The 25,884-nt window shown below is 45.6% G+C and overlaps 1 protein-coding gene across 1 annotated transcript in view; it reads right to left on the bottom strand.

The window, feature by feature from the left end:
- GRIN2B (glutamate ionotropic receptor NMDA type subunit 2B) overlaps positions 1 to 25,884 on the bottom strand; it is a 403,262-nt gene that overhangs the window by 18,166 nt on the left and 359,212 nt on the right. Inside the window, exon 9 of the mRNA XM_059404761.1 lies at positions 23,967 to 24,196. Coding sequence (XP_059260744.1) covers positions 23,967 to 24,196 — 230 coding nt within the window. The remainder of the gene's footprint in view (positions 1 to 23,966; positions 24,197 to 25,884) is intronic.

Raw genomic sequence — 25,884 nt, forward strand, 5'->3', positions numbered from 1 at the left:
CCCCTAGGCGCCCCTTTTCATTGTATCTGTAAGTGCCCAGGATGGTGGCATGAAGCACATTCATACTTTTGGGCAACTGTTACCCCAACCCATCTCCAGGGTGTTTGTCTCCCCCAACTGGAGCCACATACCTTTGAAACACTACACCCTCGTTAGTCCTACGAATTTTAACCACATACAGAATCTTGCAACCACAAGCACAATCAGGACACAGAACAATTCCATCACCACCCCCCCACCCCCGCGCCCACCAAAATTCCCTCCTGCTGCTCCTTTACTCTCTCCTCCCCTGCTTTAACCTCTGGTGACCACCGATCTGTTGTCTATTTCCATAAATGGCGTTTTTTCCAGGATGTCATCTAAATGGAATCATACAGGACGTAACCTTCTGAGATGGGTTTTTGTCCTTCTAATAATGCCTTTGAGATGCAACCATGCGGTTGCGTGTATCTGTAGGTCATTCCTTTTTATTGCTGAGTGGAGCTGCATTGTATGGATGTGTCAGCTTGTTTATCCACTTACCCATGTAAGGACATTTAGGTTACTCTCCGTTTGGGGTAATTACAAAAAGAGCAGCTGTAACATTCATGTGCAGGTTTCTGGGTGAACATAAATTTTCATTTCTCTAAGGTAAACACCCAGGAGTGCTGGGTCACATGTGCATCCCCTGCTCAAAGGGCAACACTTTTTGTGTCTTTTCTCTCTTCTGTTATTTTTTTTTAATTAAAAAAATTATTTCATTTATTTTTTTAGAGAGGGAGAGGAGTGGGGAAGGGCAGAGGAAGAGGGAGAATCTTAATCTCCAAAGACTGAAGTTCAAATCTGAGCTCCATCACTTATTAACTGAGTTAATAAACAACTTAATAAACAAGCCATTAATTTTGAAACTGAATTTCAACTATATTCTAAGCAGTGAAATAAGGCATAACATCCCATTACAAAGCCTCTATTTCAAAACTCGGGGGTCAGGACCCTCCCTGTGGAACAAGCTTGTTGCGGATACAGTGATGGATTAGAACATTCTAGATTCCACACTTTCATGAAAGTTATAATCTGGGATGGAGGTGGGAGGGAAAAACAATTATTCTACATTTCATCATAAATTATTCATTGGAGAGAACAGTGTTCAAATTCACTCAGACTAAGTGACTGAATTACAATTAATGATAACATTATAGAACATAGTTAGAAGACACAGGAATATAATAGAAGGGCTGAAAGTAATTCACTTCTCTTCCTGGGCCCCTAGAGAACCCGATACCATTCTGCGACTGCCAGAAAAGGAGTTAGCATATAGTGAGCACTGAAGACCTGAGTCATTTCTGTTCTTTTTCCTCTTATCACTAATATTAGCTCTGTTAATATTAGAACTGCTTGTCCATAGCAGCAAACACACGGAAGTTTGCAGATGAAGAAATTCACTGTTGGATGGGAGAAGCCTGGTAAATCTGTCTTCCTAACTTTGGATGCTGTGCTGCTGGGGAAGGAGACCCTCACCTCTCTGGGCTCAGTGTGGTGCTGAGGTGGGAGGAAGGGCGGGGGAAGGGAGGAAACAGAATGCTTCTGCAGTCACTGCCTTCCTGCAGTGTCCCCAGAATTGCATCTAGAATGTAAAACACACCAGCTCTTCAGATTCCTGGAATCTGGTTATTAGTTTGTACCTCTTTGGCATTTTACAAAATTTGGATATATGAACCTTAATAAGTATTTCCTAAAATACATCATAAAATCAGATGACAGCGTTAGAGTTTGTGTGAGCTATCTGAGGTCTGGCCCAGAGCTAGGAGATCTGAGCAGATGAATTTACTTCAATATTAGCTTTGCCACGTCATGCCTGTACTCTGAAGTCTTACGTGTTTGGCAAAGTCTAGTGTCTGACCATAAAATATCATCAACACACATTTAATGACTATAACCCATGCATAAGTCACTGGGCTCTGAAATGAATATCCGAAATGAAATGAGGCCACAGATACAATCCCTTCGTTTCTGTACATTTGGAAATTAAAATGGTAGTGTAATGAGAGAAGCAGCTAACCCTTCTACAACAACGTATGCACAACTGACATACAGTCATTCACTCATCTCTCCATCGACCCTACAAGGTATATTGTTATCCCCATTTAACAGACAAGGAAACTGATGCCCAGAGAGGTAAGTAATTTGAATAAGGCTACACAGCTAGAAATGAGCGGAGCAAGGATTCAAACCCAGGGTCCTCAAAGAACCATAAAACACCTCCCAGAGTTCTATGCACAGAAAACAGATGTTCAGCTAATGTGTGCAGGGTAGAGGAATCCAACAATGAAGTGAGTGTGCCAAGTTCCAAATGAGATGTGAGGCAAGTCACGGCTCTGTGAGTTTGGAGGGAGAAGAGATCATCATGTGTGGGTGGGTTAGGAGGCCAATGACAGGAGGGAGAGATGGAGCTCTTCCAGACGGCCAAGGCTTCTACTGAGTGGGGAGGGCACTTGGGGCAAGAGGCATGGTGTGAGCCAAGGTGTGGAGGGACCCAAGCGCTATGACTTCCTTGAAGTTGGAAAGGATGTCTGTACATGGGAATGTTGGAACACTGAGCTGGCACACAGCCAGAAGCTACACCACAGAGCACCCTGAAGGGTCAGGCTCGGAAGGACGCCAGGTGTTTACCATGGTGCAGAGGTGACATTATGGAGTCACAGCAACACAGCTTGAAGAGCACAGATCCTGGGGCAGGGATATTTACTGGAAAATGACTAAGGGTCTGGATGATTTTCGGGGGCAATATAATGGGAGGAACACATGACAAAGCCATCAGATGGCAGCTCTGACAGGATGCACGTCTGTATACTCAGGAGGACGAAGGAGGGAAAGCGGTAGGGTCAGCATCACCTCACCCCTCATCTGTCACCTCCCTCCTTCCCCTGTCCCTCAGTAGCCACACTGGCCTCCTTGTGCTTCCAGGAACGTGCCAGGCAAGCTCCTGCCTTCACATGCTCTTCTCTTCGCTCAGAAAGCCCCAGATATCCATCACTCCCCTTCGCTGACTTCAGATCAGACTTGATGGTCTTCTCACCGAGCCCTTTTCCGGCCGCTCCATCTAGAATTTCAACTCCCCTGCCGGCACTCACTATCTCCCTTCTCTGCTCTGCGTTAGCAGGTAAACACCTGATATTGTCAATAACTGTTCTTTATATTTATTTTCTTCTCCCTCCTTTCAGAATGCAAGCAATGTGAGGGAGAGGATTTTGTCTGTGGTGATTGTTGCTGTATCACTAGTGCCTCGAACCATCCCTGGTATTTAGAATCTCTTGATGTGAATGAATGAATGAATGACTAAAGGAATGAATGATCTGTGGAACCACTTGTTATAGATGAAAAAAAATCATTCAAAGTATACTCCTTCCTAGCGAACACATCCCCGTCCAACTTGAAGTTGAACATCGGGATTTCTGAGAGCTGGTGCTCTCCTCACCTATCTGGTGACTAAGGAGTTAATTCGTCCTCGTGCTAGCTGAGGACATCTTTCCTGGCACCTTCTCCATCTTCCCTTCAAAAAATATGTCAGATCTGAGATCCCACAAGAGCTTGTCAAATTTAGGACTTGACAATGCATATGAGTATTTCTTTGGCACCAAAAATGTGACAGAATTGGAGATGATTATGGTAACAAGCAGACGAAGTGGAACAGAGGTGTGAGAACTATGGCATTTGATTTTGGTTCCTAAGTCAGCCTGTGTGTGACAGGTGGCCTCGGCTGTGCTCCCTCGACCTACCCATAGTGGACACTTAACAAAGGGGTGTTCTGGCCATCCAATCCACCTCTCAGACCAGCCTGGGAGAGTACATGGAATGCTGCAGATATTTTATAAAAGCTGTGGGTGCTAGCAAAGAGAAGTGGCCTTTAAAGATTTTAAGGAAAGGGTACAGATGGATTCACCATGGAAACTGGGATTCGGGAGCCTCATGAGCAGTCCTAACAGCTCCTACAAAGTTTGGGGGAGAATATTGAAAGTTACCATCAGGATTTCCACATGCAAGATACCCTGATGAATTCTGGAGCGCTCCCGTTGTTAGCATGATAACCCAAGGTTCCTAACATGAAGCCGGGGTTGGGGATAGGACTGCCAATGGACCGTGCCAGGTGGGGCCTAGGGCAAGTGAGGATCCAGGAAGAGGCACGTCACGGGGAACAGGCACACTTCTGCTTTCCTGGCAAATCAATCAGATCAGTCAATTCCACACCGAGAAATGGAAATGCCAGCAGGAGCACACACGGTTACACTGTGACCCATTTACAGCACAGCAGAACTTCTTGCCTTGGTCAATAAAGTCAGCCCTGGGCTGGGGCCACTCCGGCTTATAGAATGTCAGGGCTGGGAGGGAGGTTTAGTGACACCACAGTGCCTACTGCATCATGCCTTATGGGGCTTCACAGCGGACCCTCTCAGAGGAGGGTTCTGACAAGTTATTTGGTAAAGAAGCTTATTTAACCCTGATACAGAATTTTCCCAAACCAATTTTGCCATGGATTTTTTTTTTTTTTTTTTTTAAAGAAGACCCAGTGTGTTTCCTAGAACACTCAGTAAGCTGTGAAACATGGTTTGGGAAATGCCTACTGAGTGATTTCCTCACTGTACATACTTATCCTTTGTTAACCTGATCTCATTTGAAGAGAGAGATGGTAGTTATCTTGCAAGCGTAAAGTTTATACCATGAATGATGCAGGTCTAAGTCTGGTGGCACTAAAAAGAGATGACAATATTATTGATAAAATTATAATCTGCTGGTGGCATTTGCAGCAAAGAAGCCCTTGCAAATTTCTAAATAACAGTAAACTCTGTTAGTAAATTCTAAAGTGTCTTACAAGCCAAAAAGGGGATGAAGTTAGTAAAATGCCTCAACAGAGTTTGAGTATTTATAGCTTTTTATGAACTACCCAAGACCAAATAGCCATTCCCAGCTTCTGTCCCCTCACGGCTCCCACCACCTTACCACATATGAACTGAGAGCCCACTGGTACCTGTCCTGCACCACAGCCAAGGCAGGCCCCAGCCTGTAAGGGGTAATGGGAGTTCAACGTGCCTAAGTCATCCTTAATGGTCCTCCAATTACAATGGTAACACAGTTATTCTAAGACGATGGCTACAAAAGTAAAAGATCAATAGCCATATAGGTAGAGGAATGAAATTTAATTTTGCCAACTGACTGAGGGTTAAGCCAAACAGTCCTTTTACTTCCAACCCTTTTGGTGAAAATCATTCCGAACGACATTAATTCACATTCCTCTTTGGGGTTATTCTCCATGCAGGCATATTCTGTGAGCTCATAGCCATCAGCTCCATGTCACAGTACCGGGATTTAGAAGCTACACGTCTATAGCGTAGAAGGGATTTAGACACAGAAGATCATAGATGGCTTAAGAGGTTACGTTTAACATGTATTGCTTCCAGGAAAATCTTAGACACCGTTTCTCCTTTTAATAATTCCTATTTATATAAGCTTGTTTTGTTATCATTTATCTCTCTTCCCCTATGAAAGCGGAGAGTGGTTCCGCTGCAGTACAGCAGGGTTGGCCACTTCTTGTTAGAGGCATCACGGGAGAGCAGAAACAACCAGGGGACAGCTGGCGGGTTGAGAAGGCGAAGTCGAAGAACTGTGTACAACTGGCACGAACACAGACGGGCCACTGTGGTCCTCTCATGCAGGAGGAAGGGAGTAATCAGGGCTTCGAAGACATCAAGTATCTAGCCAAGTAAGTCCTGAAATCACTTTGTAATTTAAGATCTGACAAACCACAATAGCAGTTGGGTGGGAGACACCCTTCATTCACTACTCTTCTCCAATACTGCTTCCTCAATTGGGATGATTTAACAGTAGAAACCACAAGATGAGCAAATTCTATCTGCTACTATAAATGTCAAATATTTCTGATCTACATTATCTACCCCCAAACCATTAGGTACGAAGCTACCTTCCACTGCTTCTCAAATCCGAATGACTAAGAAAGGAAGAAAAGTATTGGCTTATACCACGAACACCCAATGAATTAGATAACTATCTTAGGCACTGATTGGCTAAAGTATTAATCTGTTCAACAAATAGTTGAGCACCTCTATTTGCAAGGTTCTGCATAGTTATGGTGGATATATTGGTGAACAGAGACAAAAATTGTTGTCCTCATGGAGGATATAGTATAGCAGGGAGAGACAAATATGATAAATGTTATTAGTATGTTACACACCATATAACATATAATTCTACGAATGTAAAAAAAAAAAAAAGATAGAAAACCTGAGAGAGAAATAATCTTGTTTTAGAGCCTCTTCCAGATTTTAGATAAGATGCGTATTTGATGGCCCACCTACAGGATATTGTGAGCTTAGACTGCCTTTTAGGAACACATTGTCACTGTTCCCTGAGAACTCTTGCTTCCAACAATAAACCACCTGTAAGTGCCTTCCTCTTTGAAACTAGTCTCCCCAGCTTGGTCCATGTGCATCTTCAGAGGAACACTTCAAGCTGGCATCAGATAAACATGTTAAAATATACTTTTCCACTTAAAATAAAACCCAAGGTGAATTTCATTCCAGGCTTGGTGAAGAGACTTTTGGTAGAATGAACAAATGGGTTGAAGAGACAGGATTACCAGCAGGACAGCCTGCCTATGAACTGCAACACCTTATTTGGGAAACTAATCTAGATGAATCTATTCCACACTTAGATTTTTTTAAATCCTGAATGGACCTCGTCAAAGGAAATATGCACTAACGGAGACACTGTCTCAGCTACCCAGTAGGATCTATTCCAGTGTTCCCTTACTGAGCTCCACGATGATTCATTTAAGACACCAGGCCACTGAGTCCTTTGAATGGTTCCAAGGACATGTGTCGTGTTCCTTTGGTCAATGGTTTATAGAGAAGCTAGCCTACTTTAAAATTATTCTATAAATTCCAAATCAGGAATCAATTAACAGAATGGGAGAAAGTCTCTAGCCAATGCCAAAGTAGCTATAAAGAAATAGGTTTTTCTTTATCAAAAAAGAGAACCCTGGGACTAGGTGGGTGGGATACTTGGTAAAAGGGGAGATGTGATCAGCTTGAGTTGGGAGTGTGGGGTAACTTACTCAATAGGAAAGGTCTCATTTTCCTTAGTTAAGTTCAGTGATGGGATGGAAAACTTGCTCTTTAAATCTGCTATGACACTCAATTGGATTGGATGGCTGGCCATTTGGGAAACAGAATTAAACCTCAAAATAGTAAGTCCGGCATGATGAAAGAGGATATTAAAAGGATAAAGTTCAATTAGGAAACATACAAAGTAACTCTCACAGAATGTAAAACCAGAGTGCCCTCAAGTGCGAAGTGACAGGAACTGGCTTTGTCAAAAGCATGGTGAAAAAAGATTGCGGAGCCCTAGTGGACCACAAGCTGCATGAATCGACAATTCGGTGCTATTTAAATAGGGAGCCGGTAATAGGAATTGTGGCAGGTGGGAAGGAAAAGTCAGGTCCCTGATACACCACTGGGAGGGCTCTACGGTCATTGTGTGCTCTTTTCTGTAACTCACAAAGAAATTTCAGAAGGTTAAGAAAGTGAGTGAAGGACAAGAGAACAAATTTTAAGGTAAAAGCCTAAAAGATTGGGTTTATTTAACCTTGAAAATGAGCACCCAAGGAAATTCCTCTATACTTACCATCTTCTGTTTTAAGAACTATTTCAGTGTCTGCTTTGCTCACTGGACTATGACACATGGGCAGTCTCAACACGTTTCTAATACCTCACATGTAGAGTTTTCACAAAATTTTGGGACATACTTCTACTAAAACCACACTTGCCACTTTTATCAGAGATTCAAAGTTAACTGGGTGCCCTGCATTTTTATTTGCTAAATCCGGCAATCCTACCCATAGCGTCATTGATGGCCATTCCCATAAATACTTGCTGAATTAATTGCTATCATGTACTAGGTATTATGCTAAGTGCAGGGAATGGAAAAACTGAAGAAAAAAAAAAAAAAAAAGCCAGATGGTACAAACAGGCCTTTGTCAATCCAAAGAACTGTGGAAAGTATCAGGATTCTGGTAGGAGGCAGAATCCTGGTTGAACAAGGGGCTTACCAAGGGGCAGAGGGATTTTGGAGAGACTGTTTGAGATGCAGAAGCACAACTATTGGTCTTTCTTTTTCCAGGGCCTCTAGGCATTAGTCCTGAGCAACTTCTAGGACTCCCGAGATCGACTGTGTGATTGGACTCTGAGCTCAGGGCTGACAAAAAGGTTAGCGGGAGCAGGCCTGCACAGAGCTATTCAGACCTGCCTTTATTTACCCTGTTCCAGTAAGACATGTAGGGTCTATCTCTTGAATAAATAAAGGTCAGGCGGTGAAACTGGAAAGCAAAGAGACTGATTAGAGAACACTGGCGTTCTGGTTGCGTTGTACACGTATGCAGGGTCAGGGGCACCAAGACAGCACATGTTAAGTGTGAATTGGCTGGTAGAGACCCAAAGGAGTTTGGGGGACGAAAGGGTTGGGAACCTAGAAGAGGAGCTTTAGGGACTGAGACCGTTGGGCCTCGGCTCCCCCAAACCCACACGGAATCTATAATTCTGGGAATTTTCCAAATGGCAAAAGGGTCATCAGGGAGCATCAGAATTTCCTCCATTAGTGGACAAATTATGATAGCATAGTGATATTTATAGCAATAAGAACATAATTTCCATTACCAAATAATCTAATCAACGTGGGTAATGATGATAAAGTCAAGAATGTTACAAATCCTGTGATCCTGTAGTTTCACCAATAATTGCCAAAGATACTGAGGCTCTTTCCTAAGTCTCCAAGAGAGCCTGAGGTGGGAGCAGTTGGGTGTGCTTCTCCTGAGAGTCAGAAAGGACAGACGATTCTCTGCCAAGACAGACCACATGAGCAGAGAAGGCTTTAAGAGAAACCCAATTTTATAATCTGTCCACTCCTGTAAGAAACAGTTAGGGGTGGGGCCCAGTAGTCAAAGGAGATTCTTCTGGAAGTAACTGTTTTCTATCCTAGTGATGGGTGACAGACAGAGTTCAGAAACATGCACTGAGTTCTTACTCTGCAGCTAGAAGGAGGCTAAGAAAGACTTAGAAGGCTGGTTGAAAGAGGTACAAGGCCCCTCTGGCCCATGCCCTTTTCCAGGCAGCCTTGGATCCAGAGCTGTTTTCTGGGAATCTAAGCCCAGAGAAGTGACCTGCCCTGCCTGTCCAAGGAAGAAACATGTATTTCAGCCTGTCCAGCCCTGACATTATCAGCCCCTCACTGACACCCCCACTCTAAGTCTTGCTGAAATAGGCAAGTGCAGGGAGCCAGGAGGGTCAAGGGGGCCACACAGTGGGCTCTAGAGTGGATCAGCAGCAGACTGTCTGTGACTGTCAAGGCCATATATTAAATCATCTACTGGAAATAGCATGAGCTACGTGAGATGGTTTAGGCCCGAACCCAGGGTCTGCCATAGGATTTGAGTCCTAACATTGATTGAGGGATTCTGTTCTGAGCACTCTCCAGGTGTTCTAAGTTGTTACTAGAATAATAGTTCTAACATAGGCAAGATTTTTATCCCTATTTTATAAGTGGGAACCTGAAGCACTGAAGGGGTCTGGGAGCCCAGTCATAGCGCACATTTTGTAGAGGCTGAATCTTACTTTTCTCTTCTCTAAAGCAGAGGCAGCATCCGCCTATAAGGTTTGGGAGGATAAGGAAACAAGACAGAGCATGTAAAGCTTCTAGCCCGGGGAACGCTACTCATGGTCATTAAGGACTGTTCCATTCTCTGAGGCTGGAGCTACAGACGTGGCTTTACACAGTGACTACCACAGACGAGGGCCATGGCTGCTAACACTGCAAAGGAAAACATCATGCAAAGGTCAATTTGTTTTTGGCTTCGGAAATGCAATTTTTAATAGGCTGGCTCCAACCTGTGAACATGTTGTCCCCACCGTTCATTTATAAATCAGCTGTTCAGAAACAGAGATAGATTTCCCCAGAGAAACAATACTGTAGATGGTTAACTCATGAATGGCCATTTAATCCATAGGAGGACAGACTTTTAGTGTTCATGCTACTAGCTTGTGTTCTGGGAACATTCATTCACTTAACACACTTCTAAGATGTAGCAGGCACCGTCCCAGGAGCTGAAGAGAGATATGGGAGGTAGTGTCTGTTGCTTCAAGGAGCCTAGAGTGGATCACTTATTTCAGTGGACAGTAACAGACATGGCCACCGGCTATAGTAGGAGGAAGGAGTCTAGCCTACCCGATCTGGACATGCTGTGGGGGCAGGAGATGGGTGATGAAGCATTTGAAGAAAGGAGAAGTTACTTCCCTTGCTTGGGGCTCAGGGCTGGCCCTTGCACTCCACTTTGTATGCTCAAACCCAAACCCAACTCATGCTGGCACTTTCCTCAGCTCTCCTCCAGGCCATCCAAAACCTGACGGTCCCTATCCTCCTACCTGACCCATGTCCACAGAATTAAAACCCTGGCTTTTTGCAGCCCAAACAGATCACATCTAGGTGTTAAGGGGAAGACGATCTAAAAAAGAGTCTCCGGGATCTGTGATTAAACCATCACTCAATGTCCCAAAGGTATCTGCATTTTAAGAGGCAAAGAGTTTAAAACCCTTTTGTTTTTGCTGTAAATGTGGAAACTAGGAATATTAGCACATGAAACCATTTTGAAAAAAGTAGTGGTTGCACAGACCAACTGGCCCAGCTCGTGGACGGCCTTGGGAGCTATCTTTCTTTCAGGGATTCCGACTCCTTCACTGAATCACACGTCCTTAGATGCCATAAGGATGTCGTGTTGGGTTTCTGTGTACACAGCAGCTCACCTGCAGTGCTGGGACTGCCAAAGGAGGGAGGACTGGTGGCAGAATGGCCACTTGTCTGGGTCATTGGGAACCTGGAGGGCCTCATCCTAGAACACGGGTGTACTGAACAATGTGTGGTTTCACAGCACTTGGAACCGGAAACTGAAGTCGCCCTAGGAAGACTCCTCCTGGGAGCTGGAAAGCTGCCCAGCTTCCCAGCACCAACCTCCTTCTAGCCCCAGTCCACGTCACTAAGACCACAGCAGCCAAGTAGAGTGCCCCGCCCTGCTGCACGTGGTGTTTGGCTCTCCCAGCCCTGGCAGAGAGGACCAGAGTGACAATGACATAATTTTGTTAAAAGTCTCTCTTCCACGACTTGGGGTTGAGGGGCGAGACTGTCATTCCAATTCAAGAGATTCTGAAGTGCAGAGGCAAGGCAACCAGGTGAGGCAGCTATTACAGAAGGTGCCCCGTTAGCAGGGAATCAAAGATCTCTTTCGCTGCACTCAGTAGCTCTGGAACGAACGAACAGCTAGTTCTTTTCCCAGTAAATTAATCTCATCATGTGAGATCTCAGTGTGTTGATTTCTTCCTGTGTGTGTGGGTGTGGACAGTTTTTGCATATTGGTGTGGTGGATCACACTTGACCTTGACCACAGGCATTCTGAGCACTGGGACATTGAGGGCCACACCTGACCTCATGCTTCCAGACGCCCGCTGTGTCCTGGGAAATGTATTTATGGTTGTCAGATGATGAAGGAATTAAGGTGCCCTGTCTACACTACGTGGACTCCAAACCACCCCGAACCGTGTCAGACCAGGCAGTGACCCTCCCCGTGGGGGCCTGAGCTGCAGCGGGGGAGTGGGCGCTCTGGAAACTGGGGCTGACTTTGACTCGGCCCCATCTCCACCAGAAGCTTTCCCAGCCTTCTCCAGTCAGCATCAGAGGATGAGAACAACTCCTCTGACGGCAGCCTCTTCTCATTAGCAACCTGGAACCACTGCTGTGCTGAAGGCTGCATTGTTCTTCCACGTTTGAATATCAATTTGCATAATGAAGCAGGTGAGAGCGCCTCTTGCCCGTTCAGGCAGCCCTGATTGGCAGAGAGAGAGAGGGATTTGTACATAATTGGCTGCAATTAATTTGACGCGCTTTTATAAGGAGAAAAGGAAAAAGCAGAAAATTGCTCAGTGCTCCAAGTCAGAGCTGCATCTGCACCCTCTGTGGGAGTGTGTGCGTGTGTGTGTTTGCAGCAATGGGTGGGTGTGTCACATACAGGCCTGTGAGTGGTAAAGTCCTGTGTTCAAATGCACTTTTTTTTTTCTCGAAGCAAAAAAAAAAGGCTCCTTCCCCTCAAGGTTCCCATGCTCGGGAGGGGCCGCGGCTGCAGCATCCTTCATAACGCAATGCTGTTAGCCATCTTGTTCAATCTGTCGTTGAGGCCACTAGGAGACATCATTAGACATCCCAGCATTCTTTCTTTAGTACCAGGATGACACCCAGCTCCACATCTCTTTTGTACTCAGTCCAAAAAAGGCTGAGTCCCAGCTGTCTCAGGGTCTGTTGGCAATCAGTTCTTGCAAGCAACGGAACAGGCGTGCACCTCGCTCGGATCAGACTGCGGTGCTAGCGATAAGCTGAGAGGCGTGGGAGCAAGCTTTCAGGAACTAAGCATTTAACAGTTTTAATACCAAGGTGGTTTACAGACTTGAGCTACTCATGGTCTCCTTGCGATGGGGACTTCAGAAACAGCCAATACAGTGATGAAGATGAAGGGATGCCATGGCGTACGTTTCCCTCCTCTCCAATTCTTTCTTCCCTGCCTTCTTGCCCTTTCCTCTCAGAGGAAGGTTCCTGAGAGTGGGATCTTTTCCTTTCTAGCTGGATTAAGTAAGTACACGGGTTCCTTCCCAGGAGAGAGAAAACTCAGCCCCCAGTGACATTCTGCGTCAACCCTCATTAAGTCAGCAGCTTTTAGACGTGCAAGGGACTATGAATTCAGAAACAAAGACAACAGAGCCCAGATTCGAGCGAAGAGAGTCTCTTCTAAGTTCCTGCGCACTAACGGCTGGGGAGAGAGTGGTCTATCCACTCTCCGTGGGGGTCCACCATCACCCCCCCAACCTGGAGAAGCTGAGGAGGCAGGCCAGGCAGATCCCCATGAGAGGGGGCTTGACTGGATTCTGACGCCTCAGGCCAACACCTCTAGGAGCGCACGGAGAGGACACACGGCTCTGTCGGGGTGGTAAAATGGGGCAGCTGCAGGTTCCGGGGCAGCTCTCCCCAGATCAAACCCTGACACCCTCACTTGCTAGTTATGTGACTTCGGGGAATCTGCTTGACCCTTATAGAACTCTCCTCCTCATCTGGAAAATGGTGTCACTAATCTTTACCTTCAAGGGTGGCTATGAGGACTAAGAGTAGCCACAGATGGGAAGTCTAACAGCAGACCTCTAGCACCTGCCCATTACATAGTTCATCACATGTTCAGTAAGAAGGGCAGAGAGGATCGGGCAGATTTGGCCCCAGGAATCCCAGTGACTACGAGCTGGCCAAGACAAAAGCCCAAGCGAAGGCAGCCATTACAGATCCTGTATTCGAGCTGTTTACCCCCCATTCTGGGCTGAGAAGAAAGGCAGTGGAGACAGGAAAGGCCCCTGGAGCAGGAGAGTCCTCACCTGAGGGGCTTATGGTGATCTAGCATGGACGGTCTCTACGCTCAGCCAGCATTCAAAGAAGACTCTTCCCCATATCAGACAAGTTCATGGGTACTTCAGAGATTCTCTCAAAGGGAGAACACTGGTCTGCCACTCCCAGAGGGCACCTGGTTGCTTACATGGGTCCTTCCGGCTTCTCTGTCAAATGATGCCCTTCCTGCGTATTTCTGTTTCGGCTGCTTCATCCTGAGCAGGGGATTTCTAAAAATACCCGCCTGTAGTCCTGGCCCAGCCTAACTCCCTCCTGCCTTCCTGGCCTGATCTGACTAGAGGAACCAAGGCCCACACACCAGTGACTGGCTGGAACCTAGACCTGTCACCCTGTCCTCTCAGGCCAGCGTCAGCCCTTCTCCATGCTAACTGCAGAGGGTGAACGCCAAGCTCTCCGAACAACCTCTGCAGAGCACCTCCAGGAGGTTTGAGGGGAGTGGGAGAAAAGGGGGATGCCAGAGCCCTAATAACTTCCCCCAAAGCAGTTTGCTCTCATGACCCTTCTCGTACTCGTGTTTTCCCGGCCGCCTCCTGGCAGATCCTGTTAGGTGGGTACTTACAAACCTGTACTTTAACTTCCACCTGCATGTTGAGAGGCCCATTTATCTGAAAAGGTTCCCCCAAGTGACTCTGATATTCATACTCTGCTTTCTGCCACCTCTTCCCAGGCAGCCACTTCTCCTGCATCTCCACAATAGAAAGATCCAGTCGAACGGACTGACCATCTCATTGTTAAAGTGAGGACCCGAGACTCCGCTCTTCCCCCCCCCCGACTCTCTCCCCCAAAGTCCAAGCTGTGTGCACCCTGAGGGAGCTTCCTGCCGCCTTATTTTCTTCTCTCCACTAGGGCAGCTCTCAGGATCATATTGGCGGAGGTAACACCCTTGATACTCTGAATCAAAGCCCCCCAGACAAGACTGGGTGAAATACCAGAGGAGACATAGGCCGTGGGTGGTCTCCCCATGGCTCCCCGAGAGCCATGCTGGAGAGGAAAACCCAGCGTCAAACTGTGAACAACATGGTTGGACTTCCCCAGCCTCCGGCGCCCTCAGGCCCCCGCTGGCTTGAGCATGTACCCTGCTGTGCAGAAAGCTTCCAAAAACAGAACAGGCCTCACACAGTCCACTGGGCCCCTCGTCCACTCTTGCCGTCATTAGGACAAGGAGGCAGGCACTGGAAAGGCAAAAGGTTAAAACATCCATAGAGCCCAGAGCCTGCACAGGCCACAGTGTTTACCGTAGATACAACTGTGGCATCTCTAAAACCGAATTCATTTTAGGCCTGATGCCTTTGGCCACATCTAACTTTTCACAGCTATGTTAATTTGTCTCCAAGGACTTGAACTTAGTTGCCCAGCACGAAACACTAATTCTTAATAAATCCTCAACCCACAAGCTAAGATTTAACGAGCATAAAAAGTTTAGCCCCCTTACACTCAAATACTTATTTCTAGTTTTTGTTTTTAATGAGAGAAAAAAAAGATGTTGAGGACCTCTCTTGTTTTCCTTTGATGTAAGTCAATTTCAGAATGAGGGACCTGCCTTCCATAGCCAGCTAAAGGGAATAGTTGTCTTTTCTTAGGACCAGAGACTCAGCTGGAAGTAGAGGCCAACATCCCTGGGGGTCCCAGAGCCTCTAGCTCTCCCCAGCCCGAGACAGCCTGACGGAGAGAGGCCTGAGACGGAAGCCAGGCAGATAAATGTATGATCTGAACAGCTCAAAGACATGCTCAAGCTTCTCCCATTCCCAGAGCACCTAAAACTTAAGGATGCATGCCACACTGTATGCTCTGATTTCTCTTAACTGAAATCATTTATTGCCTATTGCTGGCTTTTGGGTGGGGCTCACTTCTGTTCAATGGAGGTGGGGAAATTATGAATTCATACTCATGCTATTGTGTTTAATTGCCTTTTTAAAAAATGTTATGGCTCCAGGAAGGCTTTTCTTCCTCTTATATGTTACTTAGGGACACCTTTCTAAGAAGAGTTATACAGAGCCAAAGATTAGTTCTGATTTTTTTCTTTTCTTTTCTTCCTTCCCTTCTGCCTTTATTTCTATTTCTTTCCTTCTTCCTTCCTCCCTGCCTTAATTTCATTTTCTCTTGTTTTGATTCATTTCACAGAATGATGGTTCTAATATCAACAGAATGAGATGAAACTTTCTTCTTTTTCTGTATAAGAAGGACAACCTTCCTCAGATCCATATTGTAAAGCTTATGTTCTGTGCACAGGTGAAACTGTGTTCCTAACGTAGCTCTGTGTCAAGTTCCTAGCTATCCAGATCGTTATCTTGTTGTTTGTATGTATTCTTAGAGGATAGATATACAGTTGACCTTTGAACAATACAGGTTTGAACTGCCCAGGTCCACTTAAATGAGGATTTTTTTGATCCAGTATTTTTTTGATCCATATTATAAATGCATTTTCTCTTCCTTGTGATTTTTTTTCTTTTCCCTTTTTTTTTTTTTTTTTTGAGAGAGAGAGATTGAGAAAGAGTGAGCGAGCTTGAGTGGAGGGGGTAGGGGCACAGGGGGAGGAAGAGAAATTCTCAAGCACACTTCCCGCTGAGCTTGGAGTCTGATGTGAAGCTTGATCCCAGGACCCTGAGATCATGACCTAAGCCAAAGTCAAGGGCCAGAAGTTCAGCCCACTGAGCCACCCAGGTGCTCCCACCTTCCTTATGATTTTCTTAATTTTTTCCTCTAGCTTTATTATAAGAATGCAGTTAATAATACCTATAAATATACAAAATATATATTAATTGACTATTTATGTAATCAGTAAGGCTTCCAGTCAACAGTAGGTTATTAGCAGTTCAGTTTCTGGGGAGTCAAAACTTAGATTTTTTTGCTGTGCAGGGGACTGGCACCCCTACCCCCACGCTATTTAAAGGACAACTGTGTGTGTACTTATGTGTATGTATACACATGTGTGCACGTATGTGTATGTATACACACATGTACATGCATGAGCACGCACACATAGGTGTGCACATACATGTATATATACATAAACACATATGAACACACATATATATATATGAGCGTGCACTCCTGTGTCACAAATAATCTAACAAGGAAGATGGGTTCATCCACACAAAGAGAGGACATCTGTTCACCTTTATTGAGAAAGATGTCCCCAGGGCCTTAGGAGCACATAAAGTCCCTTCCAGGTCTGGGATTTGAACAATGCAACACAATCCGGAATATGAGAGGGGTGCCTTAATAATACTGTCCACAGAAAAGAGTTGTGGAAATGATGGAACGCACAAAAACCTGTCTCTAATCCCCTTTGACAATGACATTACTACGAAAAGGTCTAGGAGGAGGTTGCATGGGAAGTGCACACGTGTCGGCCCCAAGCGCAGCACGAACGGGAGCCCTCAAGGACACTTGGGTTTTTGACTATTTCCCTAAAAATTCAGCAGCGTGCAGAAGACTTCTGTGGTGTGGAAAATACATCTGCAAATCTTCAGTGTAATGGCGATCAATTCTTTGAAGTGAAGGAGATTCGTGAGAAGAGGGGCTGGACTGGATCCTGCTGTAAGAAACAGCCACTTTGGAAGGATGGGGTGAGATGAGTAGGAGAAACCCTGAAGTCTAACATCTGCGGGGAACTCAGAGAGCAGGTCAGAGGAGAGTCGCAAAGGCCCCTATCTGTTTCTGGGGGCTGCCATAGCCAACTACCAAGGACATGGTGGCTTCAAACAACCCTAAGTTATTTTCACACAGTTCTGGAGGCCAGAGGTCCGAAATCCAAGTGCCAGTGCTGTGTTCCCTCCAGAGGCTCTAGGAGACAGTCTGTTCCTTGCCTCTTCCAGCTTCCAGATGGTTCTTGTGGCTGCAACAATTCTAATCTCTGCTTCTGCCTTCTCCTGATCTTTTCTGAGTCAAATCTCTGCCTTTCTCTTATAAGGACACTTGTCATTGGATATAGCATCAACCTGGGTAGTCCAGGATGACCTTATCTTGAGATCCTTAACTTAATCACATCTGCAAAGACCTTTTTTTCCAAATAAAGGTAACACTCACAGGATCCAGGGGTTAGGACATGAACGTATCTTTTTTTTGGGGGGGTGGTCCATTCAACTTATGATAAACCCCAACAGTACAGAAGAGGTCAGGGGTGAGGAATCCTGTGTAGGGAGCCATGGAATGTCAGGAAGGGTCACTCAAGGAGAGAGCGACACAATGAAGCCTGATGCTGTGCATGGGTACACAGAAAGGAGAGAAAGGAGACTCTGGGCCCCCCCTTGGAAGCCCACTAGCCAGTGCCAAGATATCTGCATCCTGGGACTGGGAGGGTGACCACTGCAAAGCCCCACTAGATGCCTCGGTCAAGGTGTCCAGGCTAGTCAAAAATGAACTCAGGAATCAGAAGTGGGCAAAAGTAGTCCCATTCTCAAATAATACTAACAAAGTGGTGAGAGTCGACCCTGAGCAATGCCACTGGGGCTGGGCAAGCTCTAGTCATTGCTCTGGGGGCCCCTGGATGTAGGCCAGCCTGCAAGGAATGAGGGAGGACTCTGTGCTTGAGGTAGTGGCCCACGTGCAATGTCAGATTGGTTCTGGTAATTGACAGACATAAGGTGCAGGTGTCCCTTCCCCTCCGCACGTGTGCCCTGTGCCCTGCGTCCTCCCAGGCTTGGGGGAGTTTTCTTTTCTTATCACATCCTCCAGAATTGCTCTCGACCAGCTGCTACAAGAAGACTGGTTGCTTGACAGCTCCACAGGACTCCCACGTAAGAAATCACACCCTAGTTTGCTCAACTACCTGAAGGTCCAGTCCAGGCGCCCATTTCTAGCTCCCTGGCTCATTAGTCATGCCTGCCACTTTCCCTAGTAAGCTATTTTTGGCTCCGTATTCCATGATCTGACCAAGAAGGTCTGCGCCAGGACCAAGGCGTGGCAGATCAAGTTTGAGGTCAGCTGTCTCTCACTGGCTTTCTGCCTAAAATGAATAGGGCAAGGAAGACACCTCTGTACGAGGGAAAGAACAGGACCCATTTCCTCCCGTGCTCAAATGCCATCCATTCATTACATATCAGTGTACTATGGTGTGTATAGGCTTCTCACCAGGCTGGTTCTCTTCCAGAATGCATACGGACTTGTTCGCATGTTGATTTAAAAGTTCTACAAGGTCTCTATTCCAGAAGGATGCATATAAGGGGACTTCAAGATGCTATGGGACTTCACATAGAATAATCAATATCTAGAAAAACCATGAGTCCTCATTTAGCTGTTAGAAGGCTGTCCTGATAGTACCTTCAATGTATAGGCAAAGGGGGTTGCCCTCATTAATTAGACAGGTACTGTTCAGACATTTTAAAGTTAATAAAAATTCCTACAGTTCCTTGAGGAAAAGAACCACAAAATGCACTGTGGGTGTGTAGGACACAGGGATAGGGATGTGTGAAGCAAGAGGATGCCAAACACCTGGGGAACCCAACGGTCAGACATCAGCCTCTGCTTCCTTTACCCCATGACTCCAGAACCTCTCTTTCTCTCCCCTGCTGCCCCTCTCCCACCATCATCCAACAGTGGCTTAAAGCTCAGGGTCACAACAGGCTCAGGTTAAAGTCAATGTGTGGACCATCAGCCTGTACAAGTACTAGAAATCACCACCCTTCTCTTTTTAAAGGAATGCCTCTGAAAAACTTCTTAAAGAAAGTGCAAATGAGGGACACCTGGGTGACTCAGTCGGTTAGGCATCTGCCTTCTGCTCAGGTCCTGATCCCAGAGTCCCAAGATCAAGCCCTGCATCAGGGGTGGGGGTGGGGGGGTGTTGTCCTTGCTCAGCAGGGAGTCTGCTTCTTCCTCTGCCCCTTTACCCCGCTCATGCTCTCTCTCAAATAAATAATTTTTTTTTAAAGAAAAAGAAAATGTTAAAATACTATCAGTTCATCAGATACCTGCTTTTTGGGAGAGGAAAAGGATCTAACTTGCTATGCTTTGACAAGGAAGATGGTAGGATAGGAAGAAAGAAGATGAATGGAAACCAAGCCCTGTGATCTGAACAGGATGGCACAGGGCTTAGGGGCTGGAGGCAGCAAGCACATCAGAAGGAAAATGACTTAACCCTTCCCAGGTTCAGTTTCCTCATCAACAAATGAAACATTCATAGCACCATTACATAAGATTGTCTGTGTAATTCAGCTGGCCTTATGCCCGGCTTGTACAAACTGAAAAAAACGTGAGCAGAGCTGTCATTGTTGAAGTTATATTAATAATAGTCAGGATTGTTATTATCTTTATCTGTAGCAATGGTAGTCCTGGTAGGGGTAGTGTATGGCGACCTCAGGGTTAAGTGAAACTGACAGAGAAATCATTAAATGAGAGATTCAATAACTCCCTGAAAAGTGGGAGCAGGGGCGTCGATACCAATCCTTCCTGACATCATAACTTTGTCTGGGATGAGTTACAAGGGAGATGTCCTGATGAAGTGGTCTAAGAGCCAAACACACAGGGACACAAACCTTTAGCTCTGTCACTTGAGACTGTGGGACTTTAGGGAAGTCCGGAAACTTCCCCGACTCTCGGGGTCTTCATTTGTAAAATGGGAATAGTCATACCTATAAGCAGAGGACACATATAAAATAGATGTAATGTGCATGACGTACATAGTAGGGCCCAGCAAATATGGCTGGACCTTCCTTCACCTGGTGGCCAAGCTCTTTCCCCTCCTTTCTATGGTTGGCAGACTACAAACTGAGAAACCCATCTGGGTAGGGGAGACACAGGGACATGAGCATGGGGCACTCTCTGTTAGGAGCAGAAAGATGTCACAGGTCTCCTTACACTCTGTTCCCACTGGGGGAACTGATGGACTGTACAGTAGGGCTGCTAAATGTTAGAACATGCACCCATATTTAGTTACAGCATGTAGTGGAATAATTCCCAACTCACTGATGTAATGTGCTACTGCAAGATGGAAGCCGTCCAGTAAAAGGGAGCCCCAAAATAGGTTTTCACGGAAATTTAACTCTGAATGTTCTGATTCTGTACCTTCACAAATGAGATCTGGAAAACACTTATCTGCCATCAAGTTGAAGACAAATCCCTAAAGATATATAAATTTAATGGCTATAAATACCTTCCCATCATCACTCCAAGATATCTACCACTCGATCTCAGTTGTATGGAAGATAAGCCATCCGTGATAGTGAAAACAAGTTTAAGAACTCTTTTCCATTTTAAATGTTACTTTCCTTGATGAAAATATAATTCCATTGAAAAAAAGAGTCTTCAAAATCACCTCATTTCTATTCTCAATGTTCCTGTCTTGACGACTTCATTCTTTACCTTTTCTTTTTCTAAATTCACAGAATACACTTGCTGTCATGCAGAGTCAGCCCAAGACTTTGTTTTCTTAAGGTGTTGCGAAGGGAAACTAGTATCGATTTTGACATTTTAAGTGCACTTTCAGAAAACCCTCTTTCGGATTTGTATTAGCATTCCTGACACTGATGTGCGTTATATGTCATTAGTTACTTAAATGTTTGCTATAATTATGTAAATTATGTTGACACTGTCTCGTAGGATGCTTACGCTTTACGATTTTGTCATCTGTAAAGTTCTAAAATGTATCTGATAACCATTTTCAAGTATTTTCAAATTAGGCAGCTGTTAAAGGGTTCTTGCTCTCCTGTTGCTTTCTTTGCCTATAATAGGCTATAGGCTCTAATGCCTAGCCCTCACCCCACAGGCTCTTTTTAAAAAAAATATTTTATTTATTCATTTGAGAGGGAGATAGACAGAAAGAGAGCCTGAGCAGGGGAGAGAGGCAGAGGCAGAGGGAGAAGCAGGCTCCCTGCTGAGCTGGGAGCCCGATATGGGGCTTGATCCCAAGACACTGGGATCAGGACCTAAGCTGAAGATTAACCACCTGAGCCACCCAGGTGCCCCCTCCCCCCAGACTTTAAAAAAAAACAAACAGGATAACCAGATTATGATCATGGTCCAGTGGAGCTCATGGTCAGACAGGGGAGATCCAGTCAGGTCCAGGTGTCCAGATTATGACAGAATAATGTGGAAGACAGGTGTTATTAATGAAGGGATGAAAGACTGCCGGGTCACAGGAGAAATGACTCGCTGTCTAGATGAGCCAAGGAAGGCTCCACAAATGAAGTGACCTGTACTCTGAGCCTTGAGAGTTCCACAGGAGTTTGGTGAGTGAAGAAGTCAGGAGAAGAATATCCCAGGCAGATCACAGACAAAGAGGCATGGCTCGGAAGGACAAGAAGTCAAGAAGCCTGGGATGTAGGCAGCAAAAGTATAAGCCCTGGCCGACCACACTCAGTGGGAATCACACGTGAAGGCCCTCAGAGGCACATCAGGAAAAACGTCTTTATTCTCTATGCAATGGAGCCGCTGAAGTTCTCTAAGCAAAGAATGGGTGGGATCTAACTTTTCAGAACATAACCAACGTGGTGTGAAGGACAGACAGGTGCACAACCTCTCTATGTAAGCTACCTCAAACGATATATCCTTTTTAAACCACAATTGGGACAACAATCTCCTTGCATCTTACTTAGGCTTATCTCAAATAGAAGATTGTAGAGTTGTCAACCGGTGGCTCATGAATGTATAGGGGAGATAAATACAGTGTCCTAAGTAACCCTCAGAGATATCTGAAGAAAACAAAATAATAAATATGGTGGATCCCTCACTTAGTAGTCAGAGCTCCAAGAAGGACCGTGTTCCACGGTACATCTGCCATATTATGGATGGCATGGCAATATAGTCCTGCCATATTGCATCTGGGGATGCAATCCACCACACTTCTGCAGAGCCTGACATCAGGATATGGTCTCCCATACCTCTGACAAATTCACGTGTGAGGACATCGTCTACTGCCACATCCCTGTTTTAGGACAGTCACAGTCCATCTCACCAATGCCACATTCAAGTGTAGAGCCCTGAGGAGGTAATTGTTCTTAACCCCACTACTGCCCAGGCTAGACAAACAGGCACAAAAATTGGTGTTAACAGGAGGTGAAGGGAGGTATCTCATTCAACTTTTCTGAGCCAGCATCATAATGATAAAAGATGTTGACGAAGGAACAAAGAGAAATGTTTAAAATGAATTAAGTAATAAATGCAGGAATATATGAATACATGAATAATAAATCATGCGTTAGAAGAGAGAAGTAAATAAAAACCTAAAAATAAGGGAGAAGGAAATAAAAAGGGAGGTATTATTTAAAAGAAAATAAGAAGAAGAAAATAAAGGAAGATGAACTGAAGAGAGCGGTAACACGAAAGGGTAAACACAGCGAATGATCCAAATATGTACACATAGTTTTGGGTTTTTTTTCCATTCCCTTAGAGGCTTGTTTACCTTCTTCACATGCTGTTGAGTGTTCCTGGCGAGTAGAGATGACTACATGGAGAAATCAGAACGTGGGCCCTCAAAAAGATTAGCTCTTCCTTCTTACTCTTCTCAAACCATTTGTTAAGGGTTTAAAGATTTATTTGGGGGGAGACCTACTCCTCCTTAGAAATAATTAATTATCTGACCTATGTGTTCTAAAGCCACACCTGTCCATGCCTCATAGCTTCAACCTGAGGACAGGGATGGGAAATCACATTTTCTAAATCTGAAGGAAACAAAGGGTAGGAAATTTGTTGAGTGGAAGTTTCCAGAATGATGTGGGGCATCCATGAGTTCGACTGGACACCCCATGGAGGTAGTTCCTCTCACTCCTCTTGGACCATCACAGTTTCAGGAGACAGATCGCCCACAGAACCGTGATGCTTCCAGCAGACCCAGAGAGTATGGTATTTAGGACAGGTTTGGCACATTCTTGTCCAGAAATATGCAAACCAGTGGACACTTTCCTTCGTCTCACAACTGCACAGCTCACCAGGGAGGTCTGCAGTTGATATGGGGGTTACCTATTCATCAGCACCACACGGGGAAATCATCAAGTTAAATAGCAGTCAGTTTTCTTTGGGAACACTGTGAACTACTCTCCTTCTCAGCCCTAGGAACACACAAGCATGCCGTTGAACAAACAGAGAGCCCACAGTCAAATACCACTGGGAGGAAAATGAAGGCCACAATGGACCAGAGCCCTCAGTGTGGGTGCAGAGGGCGGTCCCCTAACAACACCCCAAATGGGCAGCCCTGTGCTGACAGGCCACCCAAGCACATTCAGCAGGAGGTACCCCATTCTCAGGAAACTGCTAGCACGCCAAGCCCCTTATTTGCAGCCCGGGGCATACTGGGGCCAACCTTTCACAAATCAGAAAGCAAATGCGAAGCACTATTATTTCAGTAGGGAAACTGATGTTTGCTCCCAGGTCCCAATTTAAGGAGACACAAGAAAGAACGGCCAGTTCTAAAGATGGAGAAAATTAACAGGTATATGAGAACTTCAAGTATGGCTCAGAATGGGACTGAGGGAACGATGGGAGGTTTCAAACGGTCCTCTTACCTTTTTGTCACTCAGGCCAGAAACCTGGTCCACATACTCCTCTTGGATCATGAAGGCAGCTAAGTTGGCAGTGTAGCTGGCCAGGAAGATGACAGCAAAGAAGGCCCACACCGACACCATGATCTTGGAGGTGGTCCCCTTTGGGTTCTGCACGGGTACGGAGTTGTTAAACACCAGACCCCAGAGTAACCAAATAGCTTTGCCGATGGTAAAAGATGGGCCACCTGGCTCTGTCATGGTGAAAAGACAAGGATAGGAAGTTACGACAGAGTCACAGGCTCTCATTAAACAGAGATACCAGCTCTGCATAGACAAATGCAGCTGGTAAGTTCCCGCTCAGAGCAGGAAACCCTCCGACTAAGACACAGGCATTTTTTAGTTGAGAGTCTGTGCCTCTCTTCTGGGAGTACCCCCCTCCCTGGAGGAGGTAGCTTCCTACCCCAATGTAGACGAGACCCTCACGACCACACAAAAACTGAATGACAAAGGCAGCAACCCCACTACTGCCACACTCGCATCCTCACTTCTGCTGTTCCTAAAATTTCTATTTGTATCGACCAAGAAAGGACATCAACTTCAAAAAAGGTCAACAAGGATTGTGTGGAATATTCTACCTTCATCACGGACCTGCTACAACTTTATTCACACGGATGCCAAATGGCTTGGAATGTCCTTTATCCTTAATTTTTCTTTAGCTTCTAGCACTTAGAACCAAATGTTTCCAGGACAACCTTGACCCCACTCCAAGGCCAATGAATCCCAGCTGGGTTTCCGATCATGACAGTTCCTGTGTATGAGAATATCAGGACATCCAGAGAGGAAGTCATAGACCCCTGGCTTGGCCATGGCATCGGAGGGCAGAAAGGCAGACTGTCTCTGACCTTCCTCCACCCAACCTTGACATCCATAGTGCCAAGGCTTCTGCCCAGACTTGTTGTGGCCTTGCTGCTTTCCATGTCTGGCAATGGCAAAATCTCGCCTGACGTCTGGGTCTGCCTATATGCCCCTCCACAGCGGAAATAAACATCTGCGCGCACAGTTTCACTGCACATTAGCACAGGTCTTACAATGCGATCTGTGATCTTGAGAGCATCTGCTCTGACAAGTAAATCAGTGACTACACACGTCAAGCCTCATATCTAACTGTGCACACACATCTGTGCATGGGGACCTGACTTCATGGAGCAGATGTGTAACTCCAAAGTTGTTCATAAATCAAAGTTCTTTCCACTGTAAAATGCCCCAGAGACTTGATATTTAAAGCGGTCCCATGCTGAAATCCTTTGTGAAGACAGGTGCCCCTTGGTAAGTAAGTAACTGAAAGCCCTGGCTTTGGATTTTGTGGCTAGATGATCTTTTGCCTTTTTTCAAGGTGAAGGGACAGCACATCCTCACTTCCATTCTTGATGCTGTCAACGTATGTATGTACTTAGGGGTTTCTCAGATGTTTCGCTTGTAACTAATCATACCCCTCAGGATGGGGGGAGCTCATGGCTTCTGGAAGACTCTCTAGCACAGGCACAAATCCCCTGACTGCACCATATAGTGAAGACATTGAAACTTCCAGGCCAGAATGCGTGAGCCGAAGAAGAAGGTAGGTCCACACCTGGAAATGTCCCCGTGTGGCAGGGATTCAGAGCCTGGACTGTGAGAAGGACTAGGGGAGTTCTGACACAACACTGCTGCCTAGCCCCACAACCTCGGAGATTCTTATTAAACTGTGATGGGGGGTTACTCTAACTGCGACCAAGGTAGAAAACCACTACTCTGACACAGAGCAGTGGTCCAAGACCGACCCGGAATTAGTGAGTCAGAATGTTAGAAAATGGAGTACAAGCATCTTTGTCTTCTAAGTGCCCCACAGATCATTCTTTGTGTAGCTGGACTTAAAAAGGACTTTCCTCCCAGAGGCCTGATT

Source organism: Mustela nigripes, chromosome 6 (assembly GCF_022355385.1).
Source record: "Mustela nigripes isolate SB6536 chromosome 6, MUSNIG.SB6536, whole genome shotgun sequence".
In the NCBI taxonomy this organism is placed as follows: domain Eukaryota; kingdom Metazoa; phylum Chordata; class Mammalia; order Carnivora; family Mustelidae; genus Mustela; species Mustela nigripes.